At 48.4% G+C, this 27,555-nt stretch overlaps 1 protein-coding gene and 1 long non-coding RNA gene across 9 annotated transcripts in view; one reads left to right on the top strand and one right to left on the bottom strand.

The window, feature by feature from the left end:
- Positions 1-821: 821 nt before the first annotated feature.
- LOC108406213 (uncharacterized) lies at positions 822-27,295 on the top strand. The gene is made up of 11 exons (XR_005055385.2): positions 822-2,962; positions 3,766-3,861; positions 5,078-5,210; positions 6,701-7,029; positions 11,676-12,089; positions 15,676-15,956; positions 16,062-16,301; positions 20,584-20,720; positions 23,586-23,824; positions 26,530-26,673; positions 27,158-27,295. It is a non-coding gene; the product is annotated as an uncharacterized lncRNA (long non-coding RNA).
- The window catches only part of ENPP6 (ectonucleotide pyrophosphatase/phosphodiesterase 6), a 102,748-nt gene continuing 83,455 nt past the window's right edge, over positions 8,263-27,555 (bottom strand). For 7 of the 8 annotated variants that reach the window (XM_073219183.1, XM_073219184.1, XM_073219186.1 and 4 more), the window contains 4 exons: positions 27,092-27,271; positions 24,193-24,330; positions 12,948-13,071; positions 8,263-8,578 (listed from right to left, as the gene is read on the bottom strand). In XM_073219183.1, the coding sequence (XP_073075284.1) occupies positions 8,373-8,578; positions 12,948-13,071; positions 24,193-24,330; positions 27,092-27,271 (648 nt within the window). In that variant the 3' untranslated portion in view covers positions 8,263-8,372. Of the gene's footprint in view, positions 8,579-12,947; positions 13,072-22,695; positions 23,818-24,192; positions 24,331-27,091; positions 27,272-27,555 lie in introns of those variants that run through there. The other variant, XM_073219180.1, reaches the window with a different exon arrangement.

Raw genomic sequence — 27,555 nt, 5'->3', positions numbered from 1 at the left:
AATGGACTGTGGTCTGGGCTACAGGGAGCTTCCAGAATCCCTTCTGCTGGTTTAGTCCAAGAGCAGCAGGGTGCTTCCCTGTCTGCTTTTTCCTGCCCTGTCCCTCTGACCCTTGTCACCAACTGTGGGAAGGAATGGGTCTCTGAACACCACCTCCTTTTGGGATCTGGTGGAAGTCCACCTCTTGCCTGTCCCCTGACACCACCCTAAGGCCGGACTTCCCTGAGCAGCAGGGGCAGGGAGAGAGGAGAGGTGTGAGCCAGGCTATCCCAGGAAGGGAATTCTTAAACACCCCTTTCCCCCAAGAAAGCTCTTCTCCCCTGCCCCCCACCCCCCATTTCTTAGTAGCAAAGGCATATCAGACTCAGAAGACATGGAAGGGAAGGAGATGGTGATTGGGATTCTTCCTCCTCCTCCGTATGTTATGTCTTGAGCGTCCAAGATTCCGAATTCCCTTCTGTTGTCTCTTCCAAGCTGTAGGGAAATGACAGCACAAGCTTGTGTTAGAGTCTTGTTGAAAAGTCAAATTAAACATGGTGAAGACAGAGCTAATTTATCTTTCCTTCCTTTCTCCCCATCTGTTCCACTTCCTCTCATTCATGGCTAAAGAGGGGGCCTGCTGAAATGCTGAAAAAGGAACTCCTGCCCTCTGGATTCCATGTCACCAGCTAGTCATTTGTCAAACCTGCTGCCTTCTACAGAACGTGCCCTGCGTCTGGCTTTTCTACCCCATCGCTGCTCGAGAAACTCTCTTCAAACTCACAGGATTTTCTGACCACAGTGTCCTAACTTTTTCACGTCACTCATTCATTCATTCATTCATTCAATAATTCATTCCTTTATTCACCAGACCATTACCAGCTGTTCTGTGGCAGACCTCACTGTTTGAAGACTCCAAAAATGAGAAGACACAACCGCAGCGTTCTGCTTGGCCCACAGCCAAGCTGGGGAATGCCAGAAAACAATGTGATGTGACTTACTTTGTGATAAACGAAGCAGATGATTATGGAAGAATATGAAAGCATGAAGGCTTCAGCAAGAAGCTAGGCTATGAAGGATCAATAAAAGTTTGCTAGACAGACAGTGGGAAGGGGCATGCCAGACATACAGTCAATGTAAGAAGTAAAAATGGCTCTTCCCAGGGCTCACCTGGGGATCTGAAGGGGGGGGCGGGGATGTCCGACCACAGAAATTGGTCAGAAGCAGAATCTGGGGTTTAATTCTATAGGAATGAGAGTGACAGGTGTGGTTTTCAGACAAGTGAGTAACAGGACTGTCCTTACTTTTGCTGACAGATAATTACATAGGTAACGTGAAGAGCATACTGGACAGGGGCATCCAATGGCCCAGAGCAAGATCTCAATGTGGGTGATGGATTCCCAAGGGGGCGTCCGGGGCACAGGCAGGGGAGCTCCCCGTCCCCAGCTCCTCTGCTCTGGAGCCGACACCCCCCTTCACTGTACTGCTCCCATTTGCTCTGAAACTCTCTCTGTGCCTTGCCTGGAACAACCAGAACATGTTGGTCCACAGAAAAGAGACTCCAGTGCTGCTCAAGAATGATAGACATGAAATGACTACCTTCTAGTTTCGATGAGGACAGTATTTTTCCTTCTGTGTATTCCCAGAACAGAGCACAGTACCTGATATGAAGAAGGAGGTCCGGAAACCTTGGCTGAGCCAGACTGACTCCCAGAGCCATTTGTAGGGTGTATTGGTTGCCTGTGGCTGCTGTAGCAGGTCGCCACACACTGGGTAAAACAACAGAAATCTCATCTCTCCCAGGTCTGGAGGCTGGAAGTCTGAGATCAAGGTGTCAGCAGGGCCAGGCTCCCCTGAAGGCTCTAGGGAAGGGTCCTTCCTCGCCTCTTCCAGCTACTGCTAGTTGCCAGCAGTCCAGTGTGCCTGGGATTACAGATGCATCATTCCAGCCTCTGCCCCAGGGCTGTGTGGCCTTCCCCAGGTCTAACTTGCCCTCTTCTTGTAAGGACGTGAGTCATTGCAGCAGGGTGCACGCTAGCCCAGCAAGACCTCCTCTAGGCTTGATTACATCGGCAAACACTTTATTCCAAATGAGGGCACAGCATAGGCACCTGGGCACTGGGACTTGGACTGTCTTTTTTGGGGAACAATTCAGTCCGTATAACAACAAAGGATGTGGTGTGTGCCATTCTTCTGTCTCCAGCAAAGTGCACCGTCTCTGGAGGGACTCATTCCACGTTGGACAGGCTGTGCCCAAGGCAGCTGCAGAACTTCAGGCAACTGCATGATATAGTCAGCACGTGCTTGCCCCCGACCCAGGACCTGGATATGCAGAGGCGAAGGGGCATGCCTGGACTCCGCACTGAGTAAATAAAACTGACTGTGTTTTAAACTTGCCAAGAGTCTAACAAACTCTGTTGGCACTTACACGCCTAGAAAGCTTTTTAGGAAGAAAGAAAATTAATCATACTTTTGCCAACAGTTAAACGAAGACTCGTGATTGGGAGAACATTTTTTCCTAGAATTATGCCTTATCTACAAGGGCTTCTGGCAAACTGTGAAGCGCACTTCGGAGTGCCCGGAATCTGAGCCCAGCCGGGAGCCCAGGGCGGGAGCAGGTTGGTGGTCTGACAGGAGGGCACAGCGCGGAGCGCCTTCCCAGGGACCAGAGGACAGACAGCCCTGTGTGGTCTCATGCGGGCCAGGCCGTTCCGCACCCTGGGCATCACCTGGGTGCCCCTTGTCCCGGCCCAGGGAGGATGCCAGGCGCCACAGAGAACCACCCCAGCAGGCCTTCGACTTTGGGGGAATTAGCTCCAGAACTGCCACACCTTAGTCTTCGTGCCTTCTGGCCGTTTGCTTCCCTCCATGTCGCTGCAGAGCGCTTACAGGGACAGGCCCTCGGTGGGCACCTCGCTGTAGTCCAGAGGTGCAGCATCATAAACTGCACGTCCGCGGAACTACCAGCTTTGCCGTAACAGAGGTGACCTTTCACTGTCCATCCACCACGCCCTGGGTCTACTTCAGTTGCTTAGAAAATGAGTTGGGAAGCTAGGATGGCAGTTATTAGGGTCCCCTCAAATCCCAACATGAAAAAAAGAAAGAGGGAGAAAGAGAGAGATGGAAGGAAGGAAGAGAAGGAGGGGGGGGAGGGAGGGAGACAGTCAAGAAAGCTCTCTGCTTCCAAGGAAACTATTATCTGATGAGATAGGGAAGAAGAATGTAATTGCTTCCATATTTAACATGCAAAACAAACTCATGCAAAATAGGGTATGTATGAATTCAAGGAGATAGAAATAAAGGCAGTTGTGAGGCACAACATTTCTCAGGGCTAAAAGGAAACCAGTGAAGTGATTAGGGAAAATGGGGTTAGCTACGAAGGCCAGACGTGAGATTAAATGGTGAAGCAGGAATTTTAAAAATGTGTGTGTACGTGTATGGTTATAAAAATGGGAAGAAAATGCAATAAAATGCAACCCAGACATTTTGAAAGGCGAATAAGACACTGTCACTTCCTTTCTCAATGGAACTCCCAGTGAGAAAAACAGACAATATTAAACAGTAACTTTAATTATTATTGATTGGAATTTTGATCAGTGTATGAGAGAGCAGCACAGGGCATTTGTGAGCGGCTAGTATATAGAGAGAGTGGATAGCCAGGGGCCCTGACCTGGTCATGGGCAATATATTTCTGGAGTGATTATTACCTTTTTTAAAAAGGGGTTTATGTTCAATAGAATCATTTTAACATTTGTCTATGAATTAAATATCCTTTGTACCAAACAGTTTTGGGAAAACCAGATATCCACATGCAAAAGAATGAAGTATCACTTCCTCACAGCCTACCCAGAAGCTTCCCTGGAATGGATCAGAGGCCTAAAGGTAAGAGTTAAAACTGCAACACTCTTAGGAGAAGTGAGAGAAGTAAATCTTCATGATCTTGGGTTAGGTAAAGCCTTCTTAGATAGAATGCAAAAAGCATGACTGACAAGAGAAAAAAACAGATAAATTGGACTTCATCAAAATTAAAAACTTTTGTGCCACAAAGGATGCCATCAAAAAAGTCAAAAGAAAATGCATAGAATAGGGGGGAAAGTGTCTGCAAATTATATACCTGATAAGGGAGTTGTATCATGAATACAAAAAGATGTCTTACCACTCAATAATAAAAAGGCAAAAACCCAATTTTGAAAAATGGGCCAAGGGTTTGAATTAGACATTTCTTTAACAGAGACAGACAAATGGCCAATAAACATATAAGAAAGGGTTCAACGTCATTTATCATTAGGAAATTGCAAAATCAAAATCGCAGTGAGCTATCACATCAGCTCCAACAGGAGGGCTATGCTAAAAACGATAATAACAAGTGTTGATCAGGGTGTGGAGAAACCTAACCCTCATACACAGCCCGCGGGAATGCAAAATGGTGCAGCCAGTTTAGAAAAACCCGGCAGTTCCTCCAAAGTTTAACCTAGAGTTACCATTTCCGCTTCAGGTATATTTCCGAGAGAGCTGAAAAACTATGACCACAAAACTCATACATGAATGCTCAGAGCAGCGTTCTTCATAATATCCAAAAAGCGGGAAAAACAAATGTCTGTCAACTAATGAATGGATAAATAAAATGCGAAATGTCCATATAATGGAATATTATTTGGCAACAAAAAGAATGAATAACTGATTCAAGCTAAAACCTTGAAAACGTTAGGCTGAATGAAAGAAGCCAGTCCTAGAAGACATCATATTGTGTTATTCCATTTTTATGAAATATCCTAAACAGGCAAATCTGTAGAGACAGGGTCTAGTTCAGTGGTTGCCTGGGGATGGCGGTGGGTGGACATGGGGAGTAACTGCTGGTGTACTAATGGGTATGGAGTTTCTTCTGGGGGTGATAAAAATGCTCTAAAATTGATTTGGGGATGGTGGCACATCTCTATGACTGTCCTAAAGCCATTGAACTGTACATTTCAAATGGATGAATTGTATGCTATGTGAATTAAATCTCGATAAAGCTGTTATTTTTAAAAGAGTAAATATGTTTAGCATGCTTAAAATCTAATCTCCTTCTTTCCTTCCTTCCTTCCATCCATCCATCAAGTTTATAAGCCTTCAGTGGAATACATTTAGCCCATGAAATGAAATATATTATCAGTTGGGTGATAAGAAAAAGCAGCAAGCCAAAAATGACAAGTTCATTTAATTTGAGGAACTACAAAAAGACCATCAGAGGGGTAAGCAAGTCTTCTTAATGGTATTTATTCCTTTTTTATGCAACATAGATTTGTAGGACATTTATTAAATATTTGAGGCACTGCACTAGGTGCTATTTTGCGATTTTGAAGCAACAGATATCCATATTTTCCACAGCATATACCTGAGACCAAGTTTCATATGTTTTATAACCAGTCTGCTAAGATTACCACCTCCCTTTCTTCTAGCAAGTACTTCACAAGAGCTGACTTCGGTCTGTCACAAATTGCTTAAAAAGATTAAGTGCAATCACATGTGGACTTGAAATTTACAGAAATGCAAAACACTTCCTTAGGAAATTCATAAAATACCTATGTGTCTTGAGCAATGAGTTTGTCTGGCAGCACAACCTATGTATCTTGAGCAATGAGTTTGGGTGGGAATCTTAGACCCACAAGGGAAGGGTGTGGTCTTTGTAGGTGCCTCTGTCCGTCACTGGGGGTTACAGGCCTGCTTTGGTTTATGGAGGGTTGAGAGCGTGGCTCAGCAGGGGGCAGGAGCCCATGCCAGCCTGCTGCCCCCTGGAGAAATGGGCAGATTACAAAATTGCTGTCAGGACACTAGGGTCCACCAAGGTCAGTTCAGAACCTGTCTCTTTTCAGAGCAGAACTCAGACCTCAGGCCAGTGTCATGTAAAAGTGTTGCTGAGGTCCCACCGCAGACCTTCAGAACCTGCTGCATCTCTGTAAGTGGGTCAGATGATGCCAGGAAGTATGCAAACTACTGTATTTGTACTCAGATCTAATGTGGGTTTCCAAGGTCCCTTTAAAAGGAAAGAGAGTTGGGACTTTATAATTCAGGACTCTTAGAGGCTAGAAAGAATTCCCTGGGCCTGCACTAATTTATGCTGAGGTCTTCAGAACTTAATTGAATTGGGTTCTGGAGGTTAGGCATATGGGCAGGGAAAGTAGCCATTCATCTCAACTTTAATTTAGGATTATTCCTTTCATTTATCTTCAGTATTTGCAGGTCCAATTCAGTTATTTTCCTCCTGGAATTAGCAATAAAGTAGTAAAATAATCCAGGAGAAAAGGTGTCTATATATATATTCAGATTCTACTCTGATGGAACAAAATGCATTTAGAGAAAGCAGAATTCTCCAGGGGAAAAAAAAAAAGTTGGCTTTAGAACAAAAATCAAAGGAAAAAAAATGTAGCCAAATACTTAATCCACTAAAATGTATACGTTATTTTAGGAAAAGGGTTTTTCTCCATTCAGTGTCTAAATTTTCTTTATTATTTACCACTATTCATGATGCCAAAAGTGTCTCATCTAATTCATGAATGCATGATTATTTATTGAGCAACTGGGCTGTGTCAGACAAGTATCTAAAATTGTATTATGTGACTGAAGGATGAGTGGGGGGAAAAAACGGCAGACAGAGCAGGAGAACCTGTGAGACTGTGTCCGTGTTTGGGTCCCTCTTGATTTTGGTGATCTGCCTTTAACTGAATCACTGGGGTGTCTTTAGGGGTTCTCCCTTCATGGGCGAGGAATGTGGGCTCTACTGAATTCATTGAACACTGTCCTTGGAGAAGGAAGGAGACTTTGAGCAATAGATGCCTGTTCTAGCAACCACTACCGGTGTTGCTTTCAGCCAGGTAACACTCATTTACCTTCCTTCCAACTGATCTGGTGGTTTGCTGGCTCTTTTAAATCACATTACATAAATCCTTAGAAATCTTTTGTGAAGGTAAATTTAGTATTTTTGAGCACTGATCCTTTGCTCTCCTGATTCCAGGCACAGAGGCGGCTCCTGGCCTTCCTGAATCAGGGTGAGCGCTGACAATCATCTTTAAGGTAAACTCTGTGCAAGAGCTTTGTCGTCCTGACGAGGCCTGCTGGGCTGTCTTCCTGATAAAGTCTCCTTTGCAGATGCACCTCCTGTTAATGAGTGATACGTGTTTGTGACTCGATCATTTAGACATGCCATTATCCCTTGTTTTACAAGATTTCCTACAGCAAGCTCAGATGACTAAACTCAAAACATGTCAACTCAAGCTCAGCGTCTCTTCCTGGGAGTTTCTAAAGAACTTAGGTCTTGGAGACAGCACGCTGACCAAACTCTTTCCTAATCAAACAGCTAATTGGTTAGTGACTGGGATTCGGCCCCATCGTGTTCTCTCCATCCTCCACCCCCCACCATTTCCCTTGGACTTCTGGGTCACTCGAGGATTCACTTTATTGTTGTTCTTGCTAGGCGAGCATTGCTCCAGGACTACTAGTGCATAAAACCCATGCTTAGTGCATCCCCGTCCCAAGCAGAGGACTGAGATTTCTGCAAAGATGTCCATGCTCTCATCAGCAGGACAGCCCTTCCCCGGCCTGTAGTGATATGTCTGATGTTGCTCTAGACTACACTCTGTATGGGGCCCCAACGGGTAACAGCCTCTGAGGAAGCCTTTACTCAGGCAGCTGGGCAGGCAGGCCCTCCATCCACAACCTGCCGGGCCCGCTATGTGCAAGCTACTTATCTTCTGTATGTATGGCAAGCTGCTCCACTCCTCCAGGCAAGGGAGAAATGTCTGTGCACTCAAGTCTTTGGGAGGGAGCCCTTGTCTTTTACCTAGCTCTTCGAGTTCTCCAGTCATTACTGATTTTGAGTGACTGCTGAGCCCCTTTCTGGGACATTGTATGAGATGAAAAACCCCATGAGCTGGGTCAGTAACAGGTGGCAGCTATTGCTTTCATGTGGACCTCTTTCCAAGATGGATAGAGCCATACAGGATTGTAGCTATAACTCCAAGGAGGGCTCCTTGGTGTGGGGACGGCACAGACAAGGGCCTGTTCTGTGCAAGGCGGGACAGAGAGGGGTCCAGGATTCCACACAAGAGCCACTCAAAGTCTGTTTGCTCCAGGGGCAGGCCCTGCTCGGACGGTTCATCCGAGTAATTAAAGAAAGGAGAAAATGACACACAGTTGAACAAATGAAAAGCTAGGATTTTCCCTACCTCCAGCAAAAATAGTTGGTTTGTTTTTTCAAGAAGTAAGGACTTTTATATACAGAATCATCCAAGAATAATGTATTTACAATTTTTGTGGCCTTGATTGTGTTAATGAAGCTATTATTCACATGGGCAATGAAAGCCATTCCGCCACGGAGGCACACTTGGCTGAGTGTTGGGGGGCAACAGTAGGAGCAGCTATGCAAACAGTAAGAGGAGGGTCACGGCCAGCGCACAGCTGCTCGGTAGGGCAGATGGAACCGGGCCGGCCCGGCCCTCCAGCATGCACACCACTCTGGACCAGGAGCCGTTGTTGGGCAGGGGGGCGATGCCTGCCGCGTTGCACATGATGTTGTAGACATCCACGGATCTGATGGGAGCAGCTCTGAAGTTGGATTTGAAATCTGGAAGGGAAAGGCAAGCAAACAGGTTGTTACGTCACTCTGAGGGCAGAGAGGGGGCGAGCCACAGTGCGGAGGAATTATGCTCCTGCTGCAGGCCGCTGTGGGATTGGAGAATCAGCTCTGTCCGTGGGACACACAGCCAAGTGGCCGTGAACACGGAAGGTTATCTGGATGGCTGTAGGTTGTGAAAGGAAGTAGCTTTCTATGGCTCATGGAGATGAGTTTTTTTTTTTAAATCAAATTATCAGACAGTCTTTGTGCATAACTATGATGCTCCCTGTGTGACAAGAGCGCTTTCCTGGGAGGCGAAGGGCCATCTGAAATGGCTCACTTCTTTGGGGCCTCGGAGAGCAGGTGTGGTCGTAGAAGGCTGACTGCTTTGCTGGACTCCCCCAAACCCAAAGAAATGGTGTGCTTATCTTCCAGAACATCTTTCTGGCAGGGCCTGCACAGCCAGGGTGTCCCATGGCGACTCAAGGATGTCTGTCCCTCTCCCTGCCCCATCGAGGTCCCAGGGCTTGGTGTGTGGCTTCCTCGGTGCTGGCTCACTCAGAGGCGATGGCACTGGTTCCGGAACACTTTTGGAAGGTCAACGGAGCATTACTTGGGAGCCTTTCTCTGGCAGATAAAATAGCTCAGCCATGTGGAGAGTACGCGAACAGGTTTTGGAGTTAGAGAAATAAGGAAGGGTGCTGGGGGGCGGCGGGGTTCAGGGCTCCTGCTCCACAGCAGGCAGGAAGGTGCTGAATGCAAAACACTTGTCCTTGCCAAGAGTGAGTATAAAGCTTAGTAACACACATGAGCAGGTTCACTTTTAGGCCCTAAACCAGAGCTCCAGCGAAATACCCAAAGCTACACTGAGGTTGAATTCAGGAAGGAGACTTTATCTGTCAGTGAAGGCCTGTGCATGTGCATTTAGTCCCACTAAGACTTTTAAAGGAGATGGTTCCTTTGGGCATTATAAAGCCACACTTTCTACCGTAGGAAAAATCTTTATAATTGCTTTGCTCAAATGATCACAGGCACTTTATTTGCAAAGCAAACCAACACCCACGGCAACATAGTCCAGAAACCTCAGTACCAAGTCTGCTCTTGTATTAACCTTGAAATTACAAATATGGAAGGAAGTTATATACAGAAAACGGCCCCAGAGCATGTCAGATCCAGGCCAACTTCCATGCTCACTTTGGAGAATTAAAGTTGAATTCAGTATAAGAGGCTCATGGGCTCTCCAAGCAACAAATAGCCACTTACTAGCTGGGTAACCTCAGAACTTGGGCATGGAAATGGCACCTAAATCATAGCTCCAGGTACACTGTATATGCTCAATATATGGTAACTATTATTATTAATAAATACATACAACAAATGCCCATTAAAGGTAAACTATGGATTGAAAATACCCTGTATGTTATTCCAAGGGTTCACTTTACTCTTGGGGCAGGGAAGGTAAGGGTCAGCGTAACCTCCTGGTAAAAACGAATTAAAAAATCCAGAACCTCTCTGGATAGGAGAATGTAGGGGCCACCCCAGAATCCCAGGGCTTCTTAACATCAAGGCAAATATTACAGTGAGGTGAGGGTGGTGATTTCCCTTCCCCAGAGAGCAGCCTCTCTCCCCACTCTGACTTGCCGCAGATGGGCCTGGGTGCGACCCTCATCCTGCCGCCCAGCATGGTGCCCCGTCCTCCTCATGTGTGTGGGTGGGAGGGCGTGGACGGTGCTGGACAATTGTGCACCCAACATATCCTTGCCTCACCGGTAATACCTTGGCAGGAAAAATTAAGATCAAGCTCTACTGACAAAAAAATGTTAGAAAAGATTATTTTTTTACATTGAAAGTACAAAAATCAAATCCTGGACGCATAAAGCAAGATGAAGAGTTGGGTTTTCTTTCCAATTCCATCTGGTTCACGGCTTCCTATTCTGGAGGGGCTGGGACTTTGGGCCCAATGCAGAGCTGACCCAGGCCAGAATGAGAGCTTCTAGAACAATACCCAGTGCAATCTGAGAGGATCCAGCCAAGCTCCCCTAGCGCAAGGTGACATTTTTGAACCTGGACTGGGAATCCAAGTTATTCCCACAGGTTTAAATTTTGTGGCTATTAAAACTGTTGCTCTAAAGACAGAAGGTTCTCCACGCCGTGCCTGGCCACCTCGGGCTGCTTTCCGAGGGAGGCTTCCGGGCTCACAGACGGCTCACTGCATCACACGCCTGCTGTCTTATCTTGAATGTGGAGTTCCCCAGGGTGAGATTAGGTTGTTCAAATTAGAAACTGGGATTAGCCAGAGAGAGGCTATCTTCCAAGAATGATTTCCTTTTCTTTTTGCTGCCCAGACTTACTGATTTCTGAAGCCCTATCTGGGCAGCTGCAACGATGCCCGGCTTCCTCCCTAAGCGGGAAGCACATACGATCAATCAGGAGGGCTGCGCCTTTATCTCAGAGTGCAGCTAGATAGCTGGTAAAGGCCCCACTCTCCAATTTTCTTCTGAGTAAACAGGCCGTGTGTAAAGCCGTTCAATCTTTCATGAGAATTGCAGCCAGAAACGTGGTGGTTTGCGGGAGGCTCTCAAGGCTGCGTCTGCCTGGAAACATTTTTGCAATTAGCCCAGTCCATTTTTATCAGGGGTCATCTTTCTGTCTATAAAAGACTTAGGCTTTTAGTTTTGAAGGAGCATATGATGGAGGCCTTTGTTAATGGACAAAATCTCCTCACTGAATTTAACTTTAAGCTAATGCAGCTTTGGGTACTTTGTTTAAAAATTTTGGTTTGAGGCTAGATTTCCTTCTACTTTAAAATATGCCCCGAGACTCTTGCTCATAAACACTCCGATTGACAACTGTTTTGCATTCACGATCTTATTCCTCTCCTCTGGGGAAGGAGGAGGCGATGCTTTTGAATGAAAGCCCTCCTGTCTAATGTTCTCCTGTATAAAGGCCATGGCCCTGGACTGTCTCCAGCTTAATCTAGCAGTTGACCTCAACAAGGTCCCCATGGCTCCATTCCCTAATTCATTCCATTTCGGGCTTTGTATTATCTGCCCGGGGGTCTGGCTGCCAGGGAACAAAGCACCTGATAACTATTACGGGTTCACAGCAACATGCTTAGGCATCTTCTGAACTCCTCTCGGGCCAAAGTTGTGAACCCAGTTGATGCTCTACAAATGCTTGCTGTTACTGGCCCTCGTGCTTACTTCAGGATGCAGCAACTTGGACCACAGGTGGGAAAGGATCGGGACTGCCGTGTTCCCTAAGCTCAGACACCCAAGGGGCCCCGGGGTGGGGTGCAGAAACTGACGCTGCAGAGTCCTCAGCAGCTCCTTTGTGGTAAGTGCAATGACCCAGCTGTCAATAAAGATTGACAAATATCTTTCTCTTGCTACCTCAAGGAGAAGAGCAGACCTTCCAGACATGGTCGCTAACGATAATGTGAAAGGAAAATGTGGACTGTCATGGGTTGAAATATTTCGATCTATATCCGGAAAAAGGCACTTGGAACAGAGATATCAGGGTGAGCTTATTATATTTAATGAGGAGGGCGCGCAGTAGCAGGAAAGAAGGCCAGCTCCTGGGCCAGTCAACTGATGGCTGATGGCTGTTGAATGCTTTTTTTCCCTTTTCTCTCTCTTTTTTTTTTTTTCTTGAAGAAGGGGGCATTCAGGTAGTCACATGACCTTCAGAATGTTTGATAAACTATTCCAGACTGTGAATTTAAAGTGCTCTGTCCATTAAGGCAAACGACCAAATAGGCCTCTCCCGTCTCTTTCTGCCCTAGCAATTTATCTGGTCAAGGAAGGCACAGTAAATCTGCTTTCATCCAAGGCATCCCTGGTCCTTGTGCTGCATTCTCAAAGTCAGTCTCAGGGTCATTTCCTAGCCTGCCCTTGAGCGGATCCCAGCTTCTGGTTGGGCCCTAAGCTGAGTGACCCACACCGAGGTGGGTGCTCTCGACAGGGGGGAGCTGTGAAGGGGTCCGACCCCGTGAAGTGATCCCGCCAACTCTGAGACTCATGGCTGTCAGCAACCTGGTGTCTCATAAGCTTTTCCTGGACAGCAGATAGCTGTGAAATAACATTTTGATGAATTAAGTAAAAAATGAATCACAAACATGTGGAATACATTTTCTTCACTGCACTCAAGATTTAAAAGTTACAAGGAAAAGTATTTGGCTACATTTGCCAAACCCAAGAAGCACTTGAAAGCCAGCCAGCAAAATATGTTTCATGGAGACCAGCTGGGTCTGCTCAGCTTTACTCATAAAGAGGGTCCATACAGAGACCACCCCAGCCTTCACCAGTGCCATCAGCCCCAACCGGACACACTTCCGCGAATAAGGAGAACGGAGGGAATTGGGTTCTTTCTTGCCTACCGGGTCCAAAGGCCAGGAAGATGCCCCGCATGTCCATGATTTCATTGTCATAGCCATGCCACCCGTGCTGCCAGCCTTCCCTCTTGCTGGTGCTGTTCATCCAAAATGGGAGCGTCTCTCGATTCTGAAACGAGGCGAGGCGACTACATTACCCTGTGTCCCAGCGATCGTGGTGAGGGAGCATCTGGTCCAAACCACCACCCGATGTGGGGGTTTCCTCCCCCATCTTCTCCACTGGGGGTCATCCAGCCTCAGCTGGACCACCTTCTACTCCAGGTAGCCCAGACTTCGGAGGCAGACCATTAAATTGCCAAAGAGCTGTAGGTATAAAAGTATTTTCTTACATTGAGCTGAACTGCACCTCATAATCAGTTTTAGAGCCACGAAAGATAGCATGTTAGAGGCAGAAGGGATGTTAAAGGGTATCTGTGGTCTAATAAAAAATATATTTGGCCTTTGTCCCAGGTTCCTGGACCAGAGCTCCTGAAACCCTTTGAATTTCCCAAGCAACAGGAGTGCTTTGTTTTCTGTAACAAGCCCCTAGTTCCCATACCTGAGTTTATGCTAATGAGATGACTTACGGAGGTGGAGACTAGATAGCGTCAGGATGGGGGCTGGTCACCAGAGGGACCAACCACATCCGGAGAGGGCTACACCTTTCAACTCCATCCTCTGAGCTCTCAGATTGAGTTGAATCATGCGGCCAATGATTTAATCAAGCACCATGCCTGCACAATGAAACCCCATAAAAAGACCCTAGAACAATGTGGTTCAGGGCACTTCTGGGTTACCCTGCTGTCCCAGAAGTGTGGCGTGCCCAACGAGAGCGTGGAAACTCTGTTCCCCACCTACATCCTGCCCTCCGCATCACTTCCATTGGCTGTTCCTGAATTGTATCCCCTGTAATAAAATGAATCATAAGCATAGCACTTTTCTGAGTTCTGTGATTCACTCCAGTGAATTACCCAAACCTGAAGGGGGCCTGGGAGAACCCTCAAATTTATAGCCAAGTCAGACAAAAGTGTGGGTACCCTGGGGACCTGGGACTTGCGGCTGGCATCTGAAGTAGGGGCAGCCTTGTGGGACTGAGCCCCTTAATGTGTGGGGGCTGCTCTACCTCCCAGGAGTTACTGGCAGAACTAGACTGAATTGTGGGACACCAGGTGCCATCCAGGAACTGCTGTTGGACAACACGGCGTCTAATCTGATCACCTCATTTCCTATCAAAGCCATCAGTGCCCAGAGGTAGTCCACTCACTGCTACCCCACTGGTTTTCCCACCATGCATACCAGCCTGACCTGACTTTTTCTAGCTCCTCTGTTGGGAGCAATTTGGAATAAATGAGTCCCTTCCTCTCACTTTAGCCAAACGTTTGAGGATGAGGCTCACATTGCTCTTCTCCAGGCCTTGCATATCTTCATTTCCTCCAGCCATTCTTCATTTGGGCTGGGTTCCGGCAGCCTCACTGCACTGTCACCCTTCTTACCTCCAGAGCTCCTGTTTTCTCAGGCCATAGATGCTCACCTGTGAGACAGAAGGCTTACGGAAGGTTCTGAGAATCCCGAGGAGGCTGCCGCCAGCTGGACACAACCCTCGCCCTTCACTGCAGACTGACTCTTCATTCTTGATGTTCCCATCATCTTGCTGAGTGGGATTTGTTATCACAACTATTTCAAATGCTAAAGGTGGAACTGACTGGTTGTGATGGGTGAGAGGAAGCCAACAGCCCAAGTGCCAGCCATTTACGGGTTGGCTCCGAACACTGGTAGTAAATAGTACCAGGTATTTAATTTGCCATACGTTCACCGAGAGCCTACAGTGACATTCACTCAGTCATCAGCACATCCCAGTGTGGAAACTGTTTTCCCCTTCAACCTTGCAGTCAAAGGAACCAAGGCACAGAGAGGTTAAGGAGCACTCTTAAAGCCACACAGCTGTTGCAAGGCAGGACTGGGATGGGAACCCAGGTCTTCTGTCTCCCAGTCTTTGTGCAGCCAAAGGGCACTGGGCAGTGAAGTGTCCCCCACCCCCTGCCTCTTCATTCACTGAGTGGTGGCCAGTCATAAAATACACAGAAAAGATCTGGGAACTGCATTGGTGTGGGGCTGAATTCCAGTTTGCCGCGTCCCAGCTCTGTGGTCCTGACATGCTACCCATCTCCTCTGAGCTTCAATTTCCTTGCTGGCTGTGATCACACTGCCTCACGGAGCTTTTGGAGAATGGCACGACTGTGTGCTGAGAGCCTAAAGGCTCATGGAAGGTTCCGTGAATGCTGAGGAGGCTGCAGTCAAGGAACGGGGTTACCTTTACTAGTGCCATTAAACTAGGTGCTCAGTAAATGGCTGCGGATGGCCACCAGACGCCGGCAGCTGTGGGCGAGGCGACCTGGCCCTGGGCGGCAGGGCGGGTGAACTCTCCCTGGCTTGCTCAGCTGTCATATCGCATCGCATCGCATCGCGCACCCATCCGCTCTCGCCCATAAGTCGCTCCCTGGCATTACCACTTGCCGAATCGCCCTATTTCACTGCCTCCCTGTTTCCTGAGTTTCCGCCATCTCTGGTCCCTCCTCCAGCGGTAGCTGGTACTTTTCCATGGCAATGTGTTTATTGACTTACTGCATTTCTAACTTGTCACACTGTTTTCGTTCTTCATCTGTCTGCAGTGATGGTCACAACACATCCCGATTTAGCTTCGTCAGCTGATTTAATGTGTCGCTTCCCCTCACAGGCACTAGGTGGGACGTGCTGCTACCGACGACGACTTCACTGACTGTGAGCCCCAGGGGCTGTGTGCACCCCGTGACCGAGGGGCAGGTGAAAAGGAGGCGAGGGCGGATGACCTGATTTAAAATTCAGCGAAACACACCGCGGTGAGGGTCTCAGCCCCGAAGGTAACGGGCGTCTGGCCCATCACCGGGAAGTCTGCCATTTTTAGTCAAGTGACAACTTGCTCCAGCAAAAGAATGATTCTTCCCGGTTTTAAGGAATATTAGTAAACTGGCTGGTTAGGTGAGAAGCTAATAGTTTCATCTACCTCGTTGAATGGGTTACGTTAAGTATACAGCCTTGACTTCAAAATGGCGAGTTGGTGATTTTCTGCTTTTCTCCTCCTAGTGGCTTTTGCTCAAGTACTTGTCCCGGCGCGCACCGTCCCAGAGGCACACCCACGGGGCCAGGCTGAGGAAGGGTGTGTCAGTCCTCTCCGCCTGCAGAGGGGGAACCCCAGGCTGCAGGTCCTCCAGCCACTGGCCGAGGAGCCCGGCCCCATCCTGACCCTACCAGGCCAGCAACCACCACACAGTGCCACCTGGTGACCCCCCGGGGAGGTGCCCAGACCCTCAGATCCGGCCAAAGGTGAGGGACTGGGCAGAAGAGTGGTGCGCGCAGCAGGGGACCCACGGAGGAGGCCCCACGGGAGGCTCTCACACTGATGGGGGGGTGTGGAGGCCCCCCCAGCAATGGGACCTTTTGGAATTTGGTGGGGAGGGTCTGATACAGAAGGTCCTGAGTCACGGGGGGACCTTGCACACCTTGTGTGGGAAGAGCATGAGAAGAAAGCAGTCATCAGACAGGGAGGAGGGAGGCACTGGGCACTCTCCACTCTCAGTGCCGCCTGAGGCTGGCCGGTCCGTAAGGTGGCCGCCTGTCCCGGTTTCCCTGGGACTGATGGGGCTCCAGAGATGCAAGACTCCCAAAGCTGAACCAGAACAGTCCTAGGCAAACGGGGACAAGGTGGCCACTCTGCACTGAGCACCGCCTTGAAGTTTAAATAAAATCCTCACCGAGGGTGATTTGTTCAGCACGCTCCAGTGCCTCCAGGGCCCTGTCCTCGGTACCTGGTGGACAGCAGCGCCAGCACCCTCCCCGGGGAGGCCCCCAAACGAGTCAGTCGCTTCTAAGGAACCAGGAATAGCTCCACACGAGGCAACCCTGTGAGCCACGGTGTAGGTGCACACGTATGGGCCAGCGCTCCGTGTGGGCGCCCGCGCGGGCACTACCAGCTCACCGCCACAGGGTCTGCCGTGCGCTTGCCTGGGTCTGAGAAGCAGGGGAATATGTGTGAGACAAGAGCCACAGTTGCCAGCCTAGATCTTCCTTAGTGGTAAAAAAAAAAAAAGGAACATTCACTGCTTACTCCCGAATCAGAAAAGCAGTTAATGGAGTTTGCTCAGCACTTGTCTGGATGCATCTCTTAGAATTTGGAGGCACAGTCAGAAATGGGGGGATGGCTGGAGACTCGGGTGCAGGCGGGAGAAGAGAGGGGAGGACGGGAAGAAACGGGAAGCAGCCTGTGGCCAGGGCACTCGCCATGGCAGACTCAGGGGCCTCGACACGTTCTCATCGTTTCAGCTGCTCCTTCTGGTTTCCCCTCGGTAATAGATCAGAAATGGTTGCTAAGCCTGGGAGAAAAGTACTCCTGAGGATGTGGGAGGGCTGCCAGCTACTAGATGACACCTGGACCCCAGCTCTTGCCCTGTACCCCAAAATGACTTTTTGTGGGCAGGCAAGGAGGTGGAACTCTGTCCTGCATGGGTTCCCTCCCCAGCCATGGAGCTTCAGGGGCATTGGTTGGGTGACTTCCTGTCCAGTCTCCCCCTACCCTGCCCTGTCCCCAGCCCTGGGGCCGTAGTGGGCACTCCCACCTTGAAACTCAAAATTCCCAGCACAGACCGTGTACACTGCAGGCACCCCAGCCTGGCTGTGTGGAGACTGCCCTGAGCTTATCCTGAGCTCCCTTTGGGTACCTGCATTCAGTAGGTGGGGCTGAGGCAGAGGATCTCTGTTTAGTGATCTCCTCCCAGGTAACTGGGGTGCACAGTCAGGCGGGCCGTTTACTCGGCCCCTGTGATGGGCTGTGACGCGTGGCTGCTGGTTCCCTCCTGAGGACCCCTCCTGTTTATACTGGAGCACCACGCTGAGGCCCGAGCCTGCGCCCTTGCTCTGTCTGTGGCCTGGCGTGGCAGCAGAGGGGCTCCCACCCAGAGGGCCTCGGGGGGCACAGAGCCAGGCGGACTCGGCTCCCATGGGGCTGCTTTCCAGAGCAGGAAACGCTGCGGCCCCGTTGGCCTCTTCCAACTGGCACCCAGTCTCCTTGACTGGTGCTGTGGGTGCTGGCTCTTAAAGATTTTGACTATCACCCCTTCTTTCAACAACTAAAAGTATATTTCTTCCAGGGATGTGAAGTCAGGGACCCAAATTTCCCCCTCCCTCCCTGAAGAGGCATCTCAGCAGATCTCTAGGGCACCCAGAAACATGCCTAAAATCTGGTCAGATTAAAATAAACGAAAGGTGAACACCTATCTAAAGTGGGTGAGGAGCCGAATAAAAATTAAATCTACTTTATTCTCCTAGGACAGGATTTTAAGAGGAGCCTCCCATGCCCTGAAAATATAACAATCATCTCAGGCTGAAAAGGCATCTGATAACCACCCCCCTCAGGGCAGCTTCATGGGAAATGCCTGCTGCCGGGACCACGTTGGCCGGCCCCGTGGCTTTGCTGCTAGGGCCCAGGGTGAGAGGCAGTTCCTGTTACAAGCCAGTATTGCTCAGATTTTGTGGCATTGCTGTTTCAAATTCTCCTTCTGTGAGGCTTCCTGTTGGCATGACTTGGAGCCCCATGGGAGTGGTGGCTAGGAACCCCAAGATGTGTGTTTGCCGCACACCACTGCTAAGAGATGTCCTTCGGAGAGCTTCTCTGTCTTAGATAGCTGCTTCTTTCTAAACAGAATTTAATTACTCAGGCCTGTGACCCTGGTCTGACCCTGGAAAGCCCTGATCTTTGAAATGGAAAATGCCAGATTGCAAAATCAGCAGGAACGGAGAACCAGAATTCCTTGGAGTAGAGTGAAATTTTGGAGAGCTCTGAGTGGATAGGGTTCCTTCCCTTTTCCCCACGATCATGTTCACTGCAGTGTGCCAGCGGTGAGGAGGGCGTGCGTGTGCTCTCGGCTCGAGCTGACGACCCTAATCACTGCCGGAGAGGGGGCAGCTCCCGGCTCTCGGCGTCCGACTTCCTGAAGCCCAAGTAGTCGAGCCTGGACAATACCACTCCAGCTGCCACTAAAACTCAGAAGCCATGCTTTCCAGATTGTCTTGATTTCCCCCAACTATTTTGGGTCCAGGCCTAACTGCCATTCAAGCACAGGCCTTAGAATTGAGCCTGGCATTTCATATCCTTTGCCAGTTCTCAAAATAAATCTTTACTCCAGAGACAAATATTGGCCTCTCTTAGAAGCTTGAGCCTGAATTGCCTTATTTCTCTCCACTCAGGCAAGAGTCCAGAAGATCAACAGCGAAGCACCGTGTTTTACAATCTCTCACCAGGTTGGGGTCCATCCTGTCCTTTTGAGCATGATGGCATGAGGTAGAGCCATGGGAATTAGCCCTTGACACTGGGTGGGGACTGGGAGAGCTGACGTGTCCTGCCCTTGGGCTCCAGCTGTGTGCTCACTGGAACCAGGCAACCTGCCATCAGTAGATTCAGTGTCCATTCCCTGTTGAAAACTCTCTAAAAATTAGCCAAAGTTAAAGGCCTGACTTAGCTTTCCTCTCTGTTTACTTGATTACTGATTTGTAAACCTACAAAGCGAACAGCCTGTTGATAAATAACCCAGAATCAACTGTCTCAACATCTGTTCATTCATCTTTGACAAACACCTACTGAGCCTCTGCTGTGTACTTGGTTCCATGGAGCAAAACGTGTGTTACGATGCCACAGACCTGCCCTCAGGGAGCTTCCACCCCAGGAGGGTGGTGTGCAAAAGCAGACGGGCAAGCACAGTCCCCAGGGCAGTGACTCAGGTCGGATCAGAACTCCTAGGCGGAGGGAATCAGGGGAGAGCTGGGTGTGACCTGCAGGAGACAGAACTGAGCTGGGCTCAGGGGCACGTGGGAGTTGGGAAGGGCACTCAGGGCCCCTGCTGACCACCTACTGGGCTGATAGGTTACCAGAGCCTGCGGAGAACAGGCATGGGGAAGGAGGGCATGCAGTGTGTTGGGACCCCAACCTCTTAACTCTTAACCCTTCAGCCTTGCACTGAAAGCACCATTTTCCCACACGTGAAAACTCTGGGTCAAGTGTGTGTGAATCGCCTGTGTCGGTGCTAGAAAAGGGGAGGGCCGCGGTGTAGGGAGAGACAAAGGGGGCCGGGGAGCAGCTGAGCCAGTGTAGAGCTTCTGCGGGGTGATGTGAGCAAGCAAACGAGAAATGACGATGTGAGAACTTTTGTGAAAGGGCTGAGACTTAGCCCTGGACCCTGCTGGGACCAGAAGGGTGAGTCTGGAATTCCAAACCATGAAATTAGAAATACATTGAACATTTTGGTGAAAGGTGTGGAGGGTCTTTGGAGGGTGGAATTGACTGTGAGCCTAATGGTTACATTGGGGTTGAAATCCTGGCTTGGCCTTTCCTAGATTTGCAACACTAAGCATCAACAACTCTGAGCCTCAGTTAACTTAGTAGAATTGGAAATAACATCCACGGGGCAGCGATAGTAACCAGGGAACACTTAATTCAAGAAAGCTGTTGTTGCAGGTGTGACGGGCTGGGGTTTGACTTCCGCAGACGGCCTGGTCCTTGCCGTGTCACGTTTAGTCCTCCGGGAATATGAACAGCTTCGGATTTCTGCCTCTGCAGGAGGGGAGGCCAGAGGAAGGGCCGGCAGGAGCTGGAGGTCCCGTCTGGATGCTAAAGAGCGCAGCAGCAGCAGGAGGAGAGAGCCTGGTTTTAAACGGCCACGACAGCAGTCGCCTGGGAGAACTGTGAAGTGCCAGGTGACAAATTAAATTTGTTACTCCGTCTTTATCTTTTTCAGGGCGCGCCCTCTAAACAACCATTCATAAAAGAGAACTCAGTGAAGTCTTCCTGTTAGAGCAGCTGCCTTAGAGTCAGCAAAACCTAAACTGGTGGCCCAAGTTGCTGTCTAATATGAGAGTGGCATTTTTGCCAAGGAAACCAAATCTTGCATGTTTATGGGGTGGAGGCCGTAGGGGGAAAGGAAGGGGAGATGGGATTCGGTTTGGGCCCCAGCCAGCATCCGGTGTCCTTACTCAGCTGTTTTCCTGATCATGCCTGAACCAAAGCTGCCTCTGCTATCCAAACCTAAACCCAGAGAAACTGCTTTCAGGGCTGAGAACTTCGCCCTGTTGCAGATGCAAAATGCGGCCCAGCACAGGAACATCTGGCACGCGCTGTGCACCGGTATGCGGGTCACAGAGCACGGCAGGGTCCTTATACCATGTGGAGAGATTTTGCAGATAGGAACAAGGGAGATGAACAGCCCTGGCACAGAGCAGTTCTCTGTAGTCAAGTAATAATAATAAACGTCAGAAAGATATCAAAGAAAACGTCTGAGACAACAAGGAAAGAAATGGACACTTGTTTTTAGGTTTTTTCAGAAGACAAAGGGAGAAAACCCCAATGTTATGTCAAAGTAGAATTAGAAATTATAATTTTTACATATCAGTCTTAAAAATAAAAATCCATAAATTCAAGGATAGGAGTTAAATGATTAAGGTATTCAGTCTGTGAAACTAAGGCACAAAAAAGAGTGACTAAAAGACATGTAAATCTCTCAGAGGCCTCACGGACAACCACGGTCTTCCAGTGAAACATCTGTGTTTTTATGGTACAGACAGCATAAGTCACAGTATATAATTGATTGTACTTTCCGCTTTGAGTTGGCTGCTAGGAGGCTCAGAACTGCATTTGTGTTCCCTTTCATGTTATGGTATGTTAGTTTCAGGACTAACACTACCCACAATGCAGAGTCACAGAGAGAATTAGACATAGTAACCAAGAGGTACTTAACTGAAAATAGCTATTATTATTGTCGTCGATGTTGCTGAACAAAGTTTTAAGAAGTAATTTTTCTTGATGGACTTACTGTAACAGCTAAAATGACTTTATGTACATGGGGGGAGGAATCATCCTACAGCGTGTTATGAGACAGGCATGACAAATGGCGAGTTTTGCAGTGCCCGTTATTACCACCTGAGGCTGTGTGAGGCGGCAGTGAGAGCCTCTATATTCAATGCGTCAACGTTAAGCCTTCAGAACTAATCTTATTTTTTCACATCCTGTTTCCCTTCTGATTTTCCTTCTTTAGAGAAAAAGCTTTCTGGTTCAAGTATTTTAAAAAATCACCTCAAATTTCCTTTTTGAGATAATTATATATTTTTAAAGAGCTGTTCAAGTAATTGTCAATAGTGAAGCATTCTTCCTGTCCATTCTTGTGGCTTCTCCCCTGTTCTTAGGCATCCAGGGAAATATTGGGTAGCTCACGTGAACTGACTGACACTTCTGATTCACACAAACAAACTTACGTATGTGTGTTTGTGTGATACATACAAAATATGCCGTACTTAGTATCGTGTGCAACTATCCTGTGGCTTTACCCTCAGAAGACCCTGGAATTGGCCGGTTGCCGCAGGAGGGCAGGGCTTGGACCCTCAGAAGTGTGGGGGGTGTGGGGAGGGAGGGAAGGGTATGTGGGGGCAGGACGAGGCCCCATCAGCTCTGTCCCTGGGCCTCCTGCAAGGGCCTCTGCTGGTCAGCAAGCTGGTCCTTGGTCTCCCCTCACCCCTTCTTTGGGACCTAAGAGCTGGGGACCTTGTCTGCCTCATTTCCAGCCCCTGGATCACCTCTGTCTTGTGACTGTGGCCCCCTGGCATCTTATTGTCATGTTGCCCTCTGGCTTTACCACTCTCCCGACCTCAGCCTGTTTTCCTGTAAATTACCCCAAATCACCTCTGTCGTTCTTTCTAACAGCTCCCTCCATGCCATGAACGAGCCCTACAGTGTGGTTGGTTTCCCTAAATACAAGACAGTAAACATTAGAGACACAAAGTCATGCTAAGAAATGAGTGACAGCTAACTGTGGATTAATCCTCATCATCCATTTGCTTTTACAAACTCAAAAGCAATTCCACCAGGATTTTCCAAGTTGACAGCGTTACAAAATGTAAGCCCTCTTAGAAGACTTGGACAGCTGGCTTTGGGGCATAAAGCTGCACAGGCACCTACCGAGCTGACCCACTTGACTGCATGTGTGTTCACGGCAAAGCCCTGAGAAAACCACTCTAAATGAAAATGCTGTGAGCCTAGAATAATCTCGCTCCAGGGGAACGTCAAACATTGTGCTAAAGTGAAGAGAAGCATTTGGTTCTTAGAGGAGACAGAAGCAGTGGGCAGAGGGCGTTCTTGTAAACTCTTAGAATCACATGGCACAGGACGCCAAAGTCTGTGCATTGGGAAGGCCCAGTCTGGCCTCAGCACTGGGTGGCTGACATTGCCCACAGGGCTGCTGTGTTTCCTTGGTGACCAGCTGATGCTTTTTGTCTGAGAGCACACAGGAATGACTTAGTCCTCCCGAATGATTGAATTTTTCATCTCAAGGAACCCCCATTGGCCCACACCCAGGTCCCTAGACTTCCATTCATGTGCTGCATCATATTTCTGTTGGCCACTATCTGCCTTCTCTCTGGCACATTGGATACTTAGTCTTAGGCCTTATATTTTATCAGCCCTGACCAAGGAGCCCCATGTACCGACGTCTGCCACTCTCTTTTACCCTGTAGTCTGAACTATTTGCAGCCCATCTTCAAACTCGTATCTACAATAACCCGTGTCTTCTTCAGGAACGGGTTCTAAACAGGACGTGATGGTGGATTCCTCATGCTGGCCCAGTGCAGAAGCTGGTTCAAGAGCCTGCTGAGCTGGGCGTCCAGGCAGGCAAGGGGGAGGCCGCTGAAGCCATTCGGGCACGAGGCAGTTAGGGTTTGGCCCCAGAAAGCAAGACAATCTCTTCTGTGACATCGAGCTGGTAGGCTGGGACCCGGATGTACGGAGTCTTGTTTGATGAACATTTCTCTTAAAGGTAAGAGCAAAGGTGTGTGTCTCCTTGCCTTTCACTGCCCTAAAGCAATTGTGCTGGTTCGCAGTAACTGTCCTACTTTAAACTGAATAGGTTACGTTGTAGGCGTGGGTAATTGAGGTAAGGTTCATTTGTTAGAATACAGAGTCTGGAGCCATGAAATCTAAACCATGATTCCGGGTCCGAGTCCACAGTTTGTCTCTACAAAGGCACCTGACCAAGCCTCTTGATCCTCTGAAGGAGGAAATAATGCAATGAATTGACACAAGTGAAAACAAAATCTTTTACATATAAAAGTTGAATAATTATTTATCTCTGGCTGTTTGGTAGAATTTGCATAATGAATATATTGTCATATATTTTGTAATTACCTCAGTTATGAACCATCCTTCATCGGCCACCAAGGTCAAAGGAGAGACGAATTTCCCCTTCTTGTAATGGAACCTATTTGGTATGGCTTCTTTCTCGTAGACAGTCATGTGTTCTACAGTTCTCAGTTTGTTATATACCTGCAAAGGTAACCAAGAATGGTCGGTTTGTATTTGTTTTCTTAAATATATGTGAATATTTATTAGACCTGGAGGAGAGGGAGGGGTTCATAAGACCAAAGAAAGAAATCACCAAAACATCTGATAGATTTGACTGCATAAAAATGAGAAACTTTTGTCTCAGAAATCAAAGTGCCTTTATCTAGTAAAACTAAAGATCCACATAGCCCATGACTTAACAAGTTAACTCCTAGGGACACATGAGAACCCCTCATTCACATGTGCCTGTAGACACATAGATAGATATATACTGCAGCTGGAGTGGCCCCAATGCCCAGCAACAGTGGAAGGGATAGTGAACGGTGCTGTGGGTCTGCAGTGGAATACTATACAGCAATGAAGATGGGTGCATTACTGCTGTGCAGAGCACCTGGAAGAAGCTCAGGCATCTTAGCTGAGAAAAAAGAAAAATCAAGTTGCAGAAGAATACAGACAGGTTATTCCTTATATGAAGCTTGAACAGCTATACAACCAAAGAACACATATGGTAAAACTATAAAGAGAATTATAGAAATGAGAACTCCTACTTTAGGACAGCGGCTTTCTCTGAGGGGCACAAAGGTGATGTGGTCTGGGAAGGGCACACAGAGGAACCACTACCAGTGGTAATGTCCCATTTCTAGAATGTTTAGTGACTATGAGGTGCCTATTGTATATATACTTTCCTTCATGCTTTACAAATAAAAATTTGTGATATCGATTATATTTAATATAGTATGATATTTTATACAATATTTTAATATAAATTTACATATACGATACTTAATATAAAATTTTATAATAACTTTTGGTATCTATGTAATAAACAAATTACAGAAGTTATTTGTGTCAAAAGGCAAGTGAGAAACTGGTCTGCCTAATGTTAAATACCAAGGTCAGAGAACGAGGATTTGTTTTTGACTTGACTTAGAACATGTCCTACTTACACCTGGATCTTAACATGGTAATAATTATTTGCCACTAGTTACACTGCTAGTTTCATGATGAAGGTATAAACTCTGTACATATTTCCACTACTTCTAAGCAGCTTAAATATTTGTGGATAAAATGAAAATCAACCAGCTGATGTTGCCTGTTGGCTCTTAGCCAGAGCCCTACGTGCCCTGAGTAAAACCGAATATTAAATTGAGTTTATCAATTCAAGTCTGGAAAATAATTAGTCTTTAGGCTGTTTAGTAGGAGGTTTCCGATGGCCCTTGGCTTAGGATTTCCCTTTGAAAAACCTGTAAGTTTTAAGGAAAGTAGGGTGTATAGGCAGAAAGATTTTGGACAAGTGAAAAATCTGATGACACATAACAGGTCTTACAAACTGTTGTGTCCATCACGTGACAAACTGTCACCCAAACATAGCCCCCACTTTTGAATAATCTACCAACTGCTTTAGGCAGGCGGCTTGCAACTGCCTGACTTAAACACCACGTTGGAGGAAGCTCTTCCCAGTTCGTAAGCTGTTGATGCGAAAGCGTTCTGGAGACAGCCCGTTGCTAAGTGCCAACCTAGAGATAGGGATGCTGCTCCTCGCCAGAAAAACAGAGTTTCTTCGCAAGAAACCATTGACTGTGGGACCTGCCAAGTGTGTTAAATATTCTTCCCAGTTTCATATTGTGCTCCCCAAACCCCAAACAGCCAGATCTTAGAGGCTTATACAGGGGCACACGGGGTTGGGAGGAGGGCTCCCTCTGGGCCACGGAGGAGAGACCCCTGCATATCCCAGCTCTCTCCATCAGTACCGGCACCACCAGCTATATCGCCACTGTGAGGTTGGGCAGAGGCCCCCGGCCCACCAGGCCTATTCCGGGGTCAGCCCCTCTACTGGCAGCAGGGAGGGGGCTGGCTTTCTGGTCCTGCACAGCTTTCTCTGGGTGCAGACAGAAGCTCCAGAGCAGGTGTGGGGAGGCAATGTGGCCACACATCAGCCAAGTGCCTCATGCACCTCCGCCTTTTCTCAGCCCGGTTTACCAAGTACTGCCGGGAAGTCATGGTTTGGAGAGGCGGGTGCATAGAGATTTGGTCCTCCCGGGTGCTGTGGTCCTGGGGGGCAGTGGCTGGAGCAGAGCCTGGTCCCACATCCACTCAGTGTGGGAACTCAACCACCTCTCTTGGGAATGTCCCCATCACTGGTGATAACTGTACTAAGTGACACATATGTTGTCCTCCCAGTGAGCCCAGGACGGTCCTAAATGTACTTCACAGCAGCCCAGGGGCACAGGGACAGAGAAGCAGCAGAGGGGGCAGGGCAGAGCAGCCACCCGGGCACAGCTGAGGACAGAGCTGGGACTTGAGCCCAGCAGCGCGGCTCCCGCGGTGAGTAGCTGGTCAGGGCACACACCCCCTGTTCACGCTCCACTTTAATCTCCCATTTTCTGATGAAAACACATCAGACCAGCAACTTTCTGCCAGAGAAAAGGCATTCTATGTGGGCATCCAATACTCCCCAGATTTGCCTGAGAAGCACTGAGTTTGGGGCAGTAAAAAAGTAGCCCTACTAAGCACATAACACACTACGTCTCAATTTCCACTAACATTGGGAGATATCACTCTGCCCAGGTCAGAGAAGCCAGGGACATGGGAGAACAAGGTGACAGAGGCTACTCAGTGAGTGAGTGGCAACATAGGCCCCTGCCCCCAGAGTCCCAGCTGCTGACGCTGCTCTGTCTCTGGCACTGAAGCTGCAGGGCACGGGCCGCGCACCCCATTCCCTCCACCACCCCTCGCCCCTTGCCTCAGTGTGTCTCCCGGGGGCTGGCCACAGGCTCACAACTGGCCCCCGGTCCTTCATTTGCTGCAGGTCGTTCAGGCTGATGTACTTATCCAGCTCGATCACTTTGTCCATCCAGAAGATGTCGGCCATTCCGTGATCTGAGAAGATGATGACGTTGAGGTTGTCCTGCAGCGCCCGCTCCTGTGGGCAGACAGAGGAGGTCAGGACAGTGTCAAGACGGAAGCGCCTATACTCGGAATCTTGTAAGAGGTGTTTCAAGCTACAGGTAGGAGGAGAAGGACACTTCCTCGATTCTGAAACTGAATTGTCTGCTCCTCTTCCCTGATGTGACAGCGTTCAGAGGCATAGCAGAAGCAGCCCCCATTTTAGGGCTAAAAATAATACATCCGGGACTTGAGCCCTTAAGGTACCTCTCTGTTCATCTTCTTTGGATCCTTCAACAAACTTTGTGCGGTAATATGAGA

This window comes from Manis javanica, chromosome 12, assembly GCF_040802235.1.
Source record: "Manis javanica isolate MJ-LG chromosome 12, MJ_LKY, whole genome shotgun sequence".
NCBI lineage: Eukaryota > Metazoa > Chordata > Mammalia > Pholidota > Manidae > Manis > Manis javanica.
This window is presented reverse-complemented; position numbering and strand designations above follow the sequence as displayed.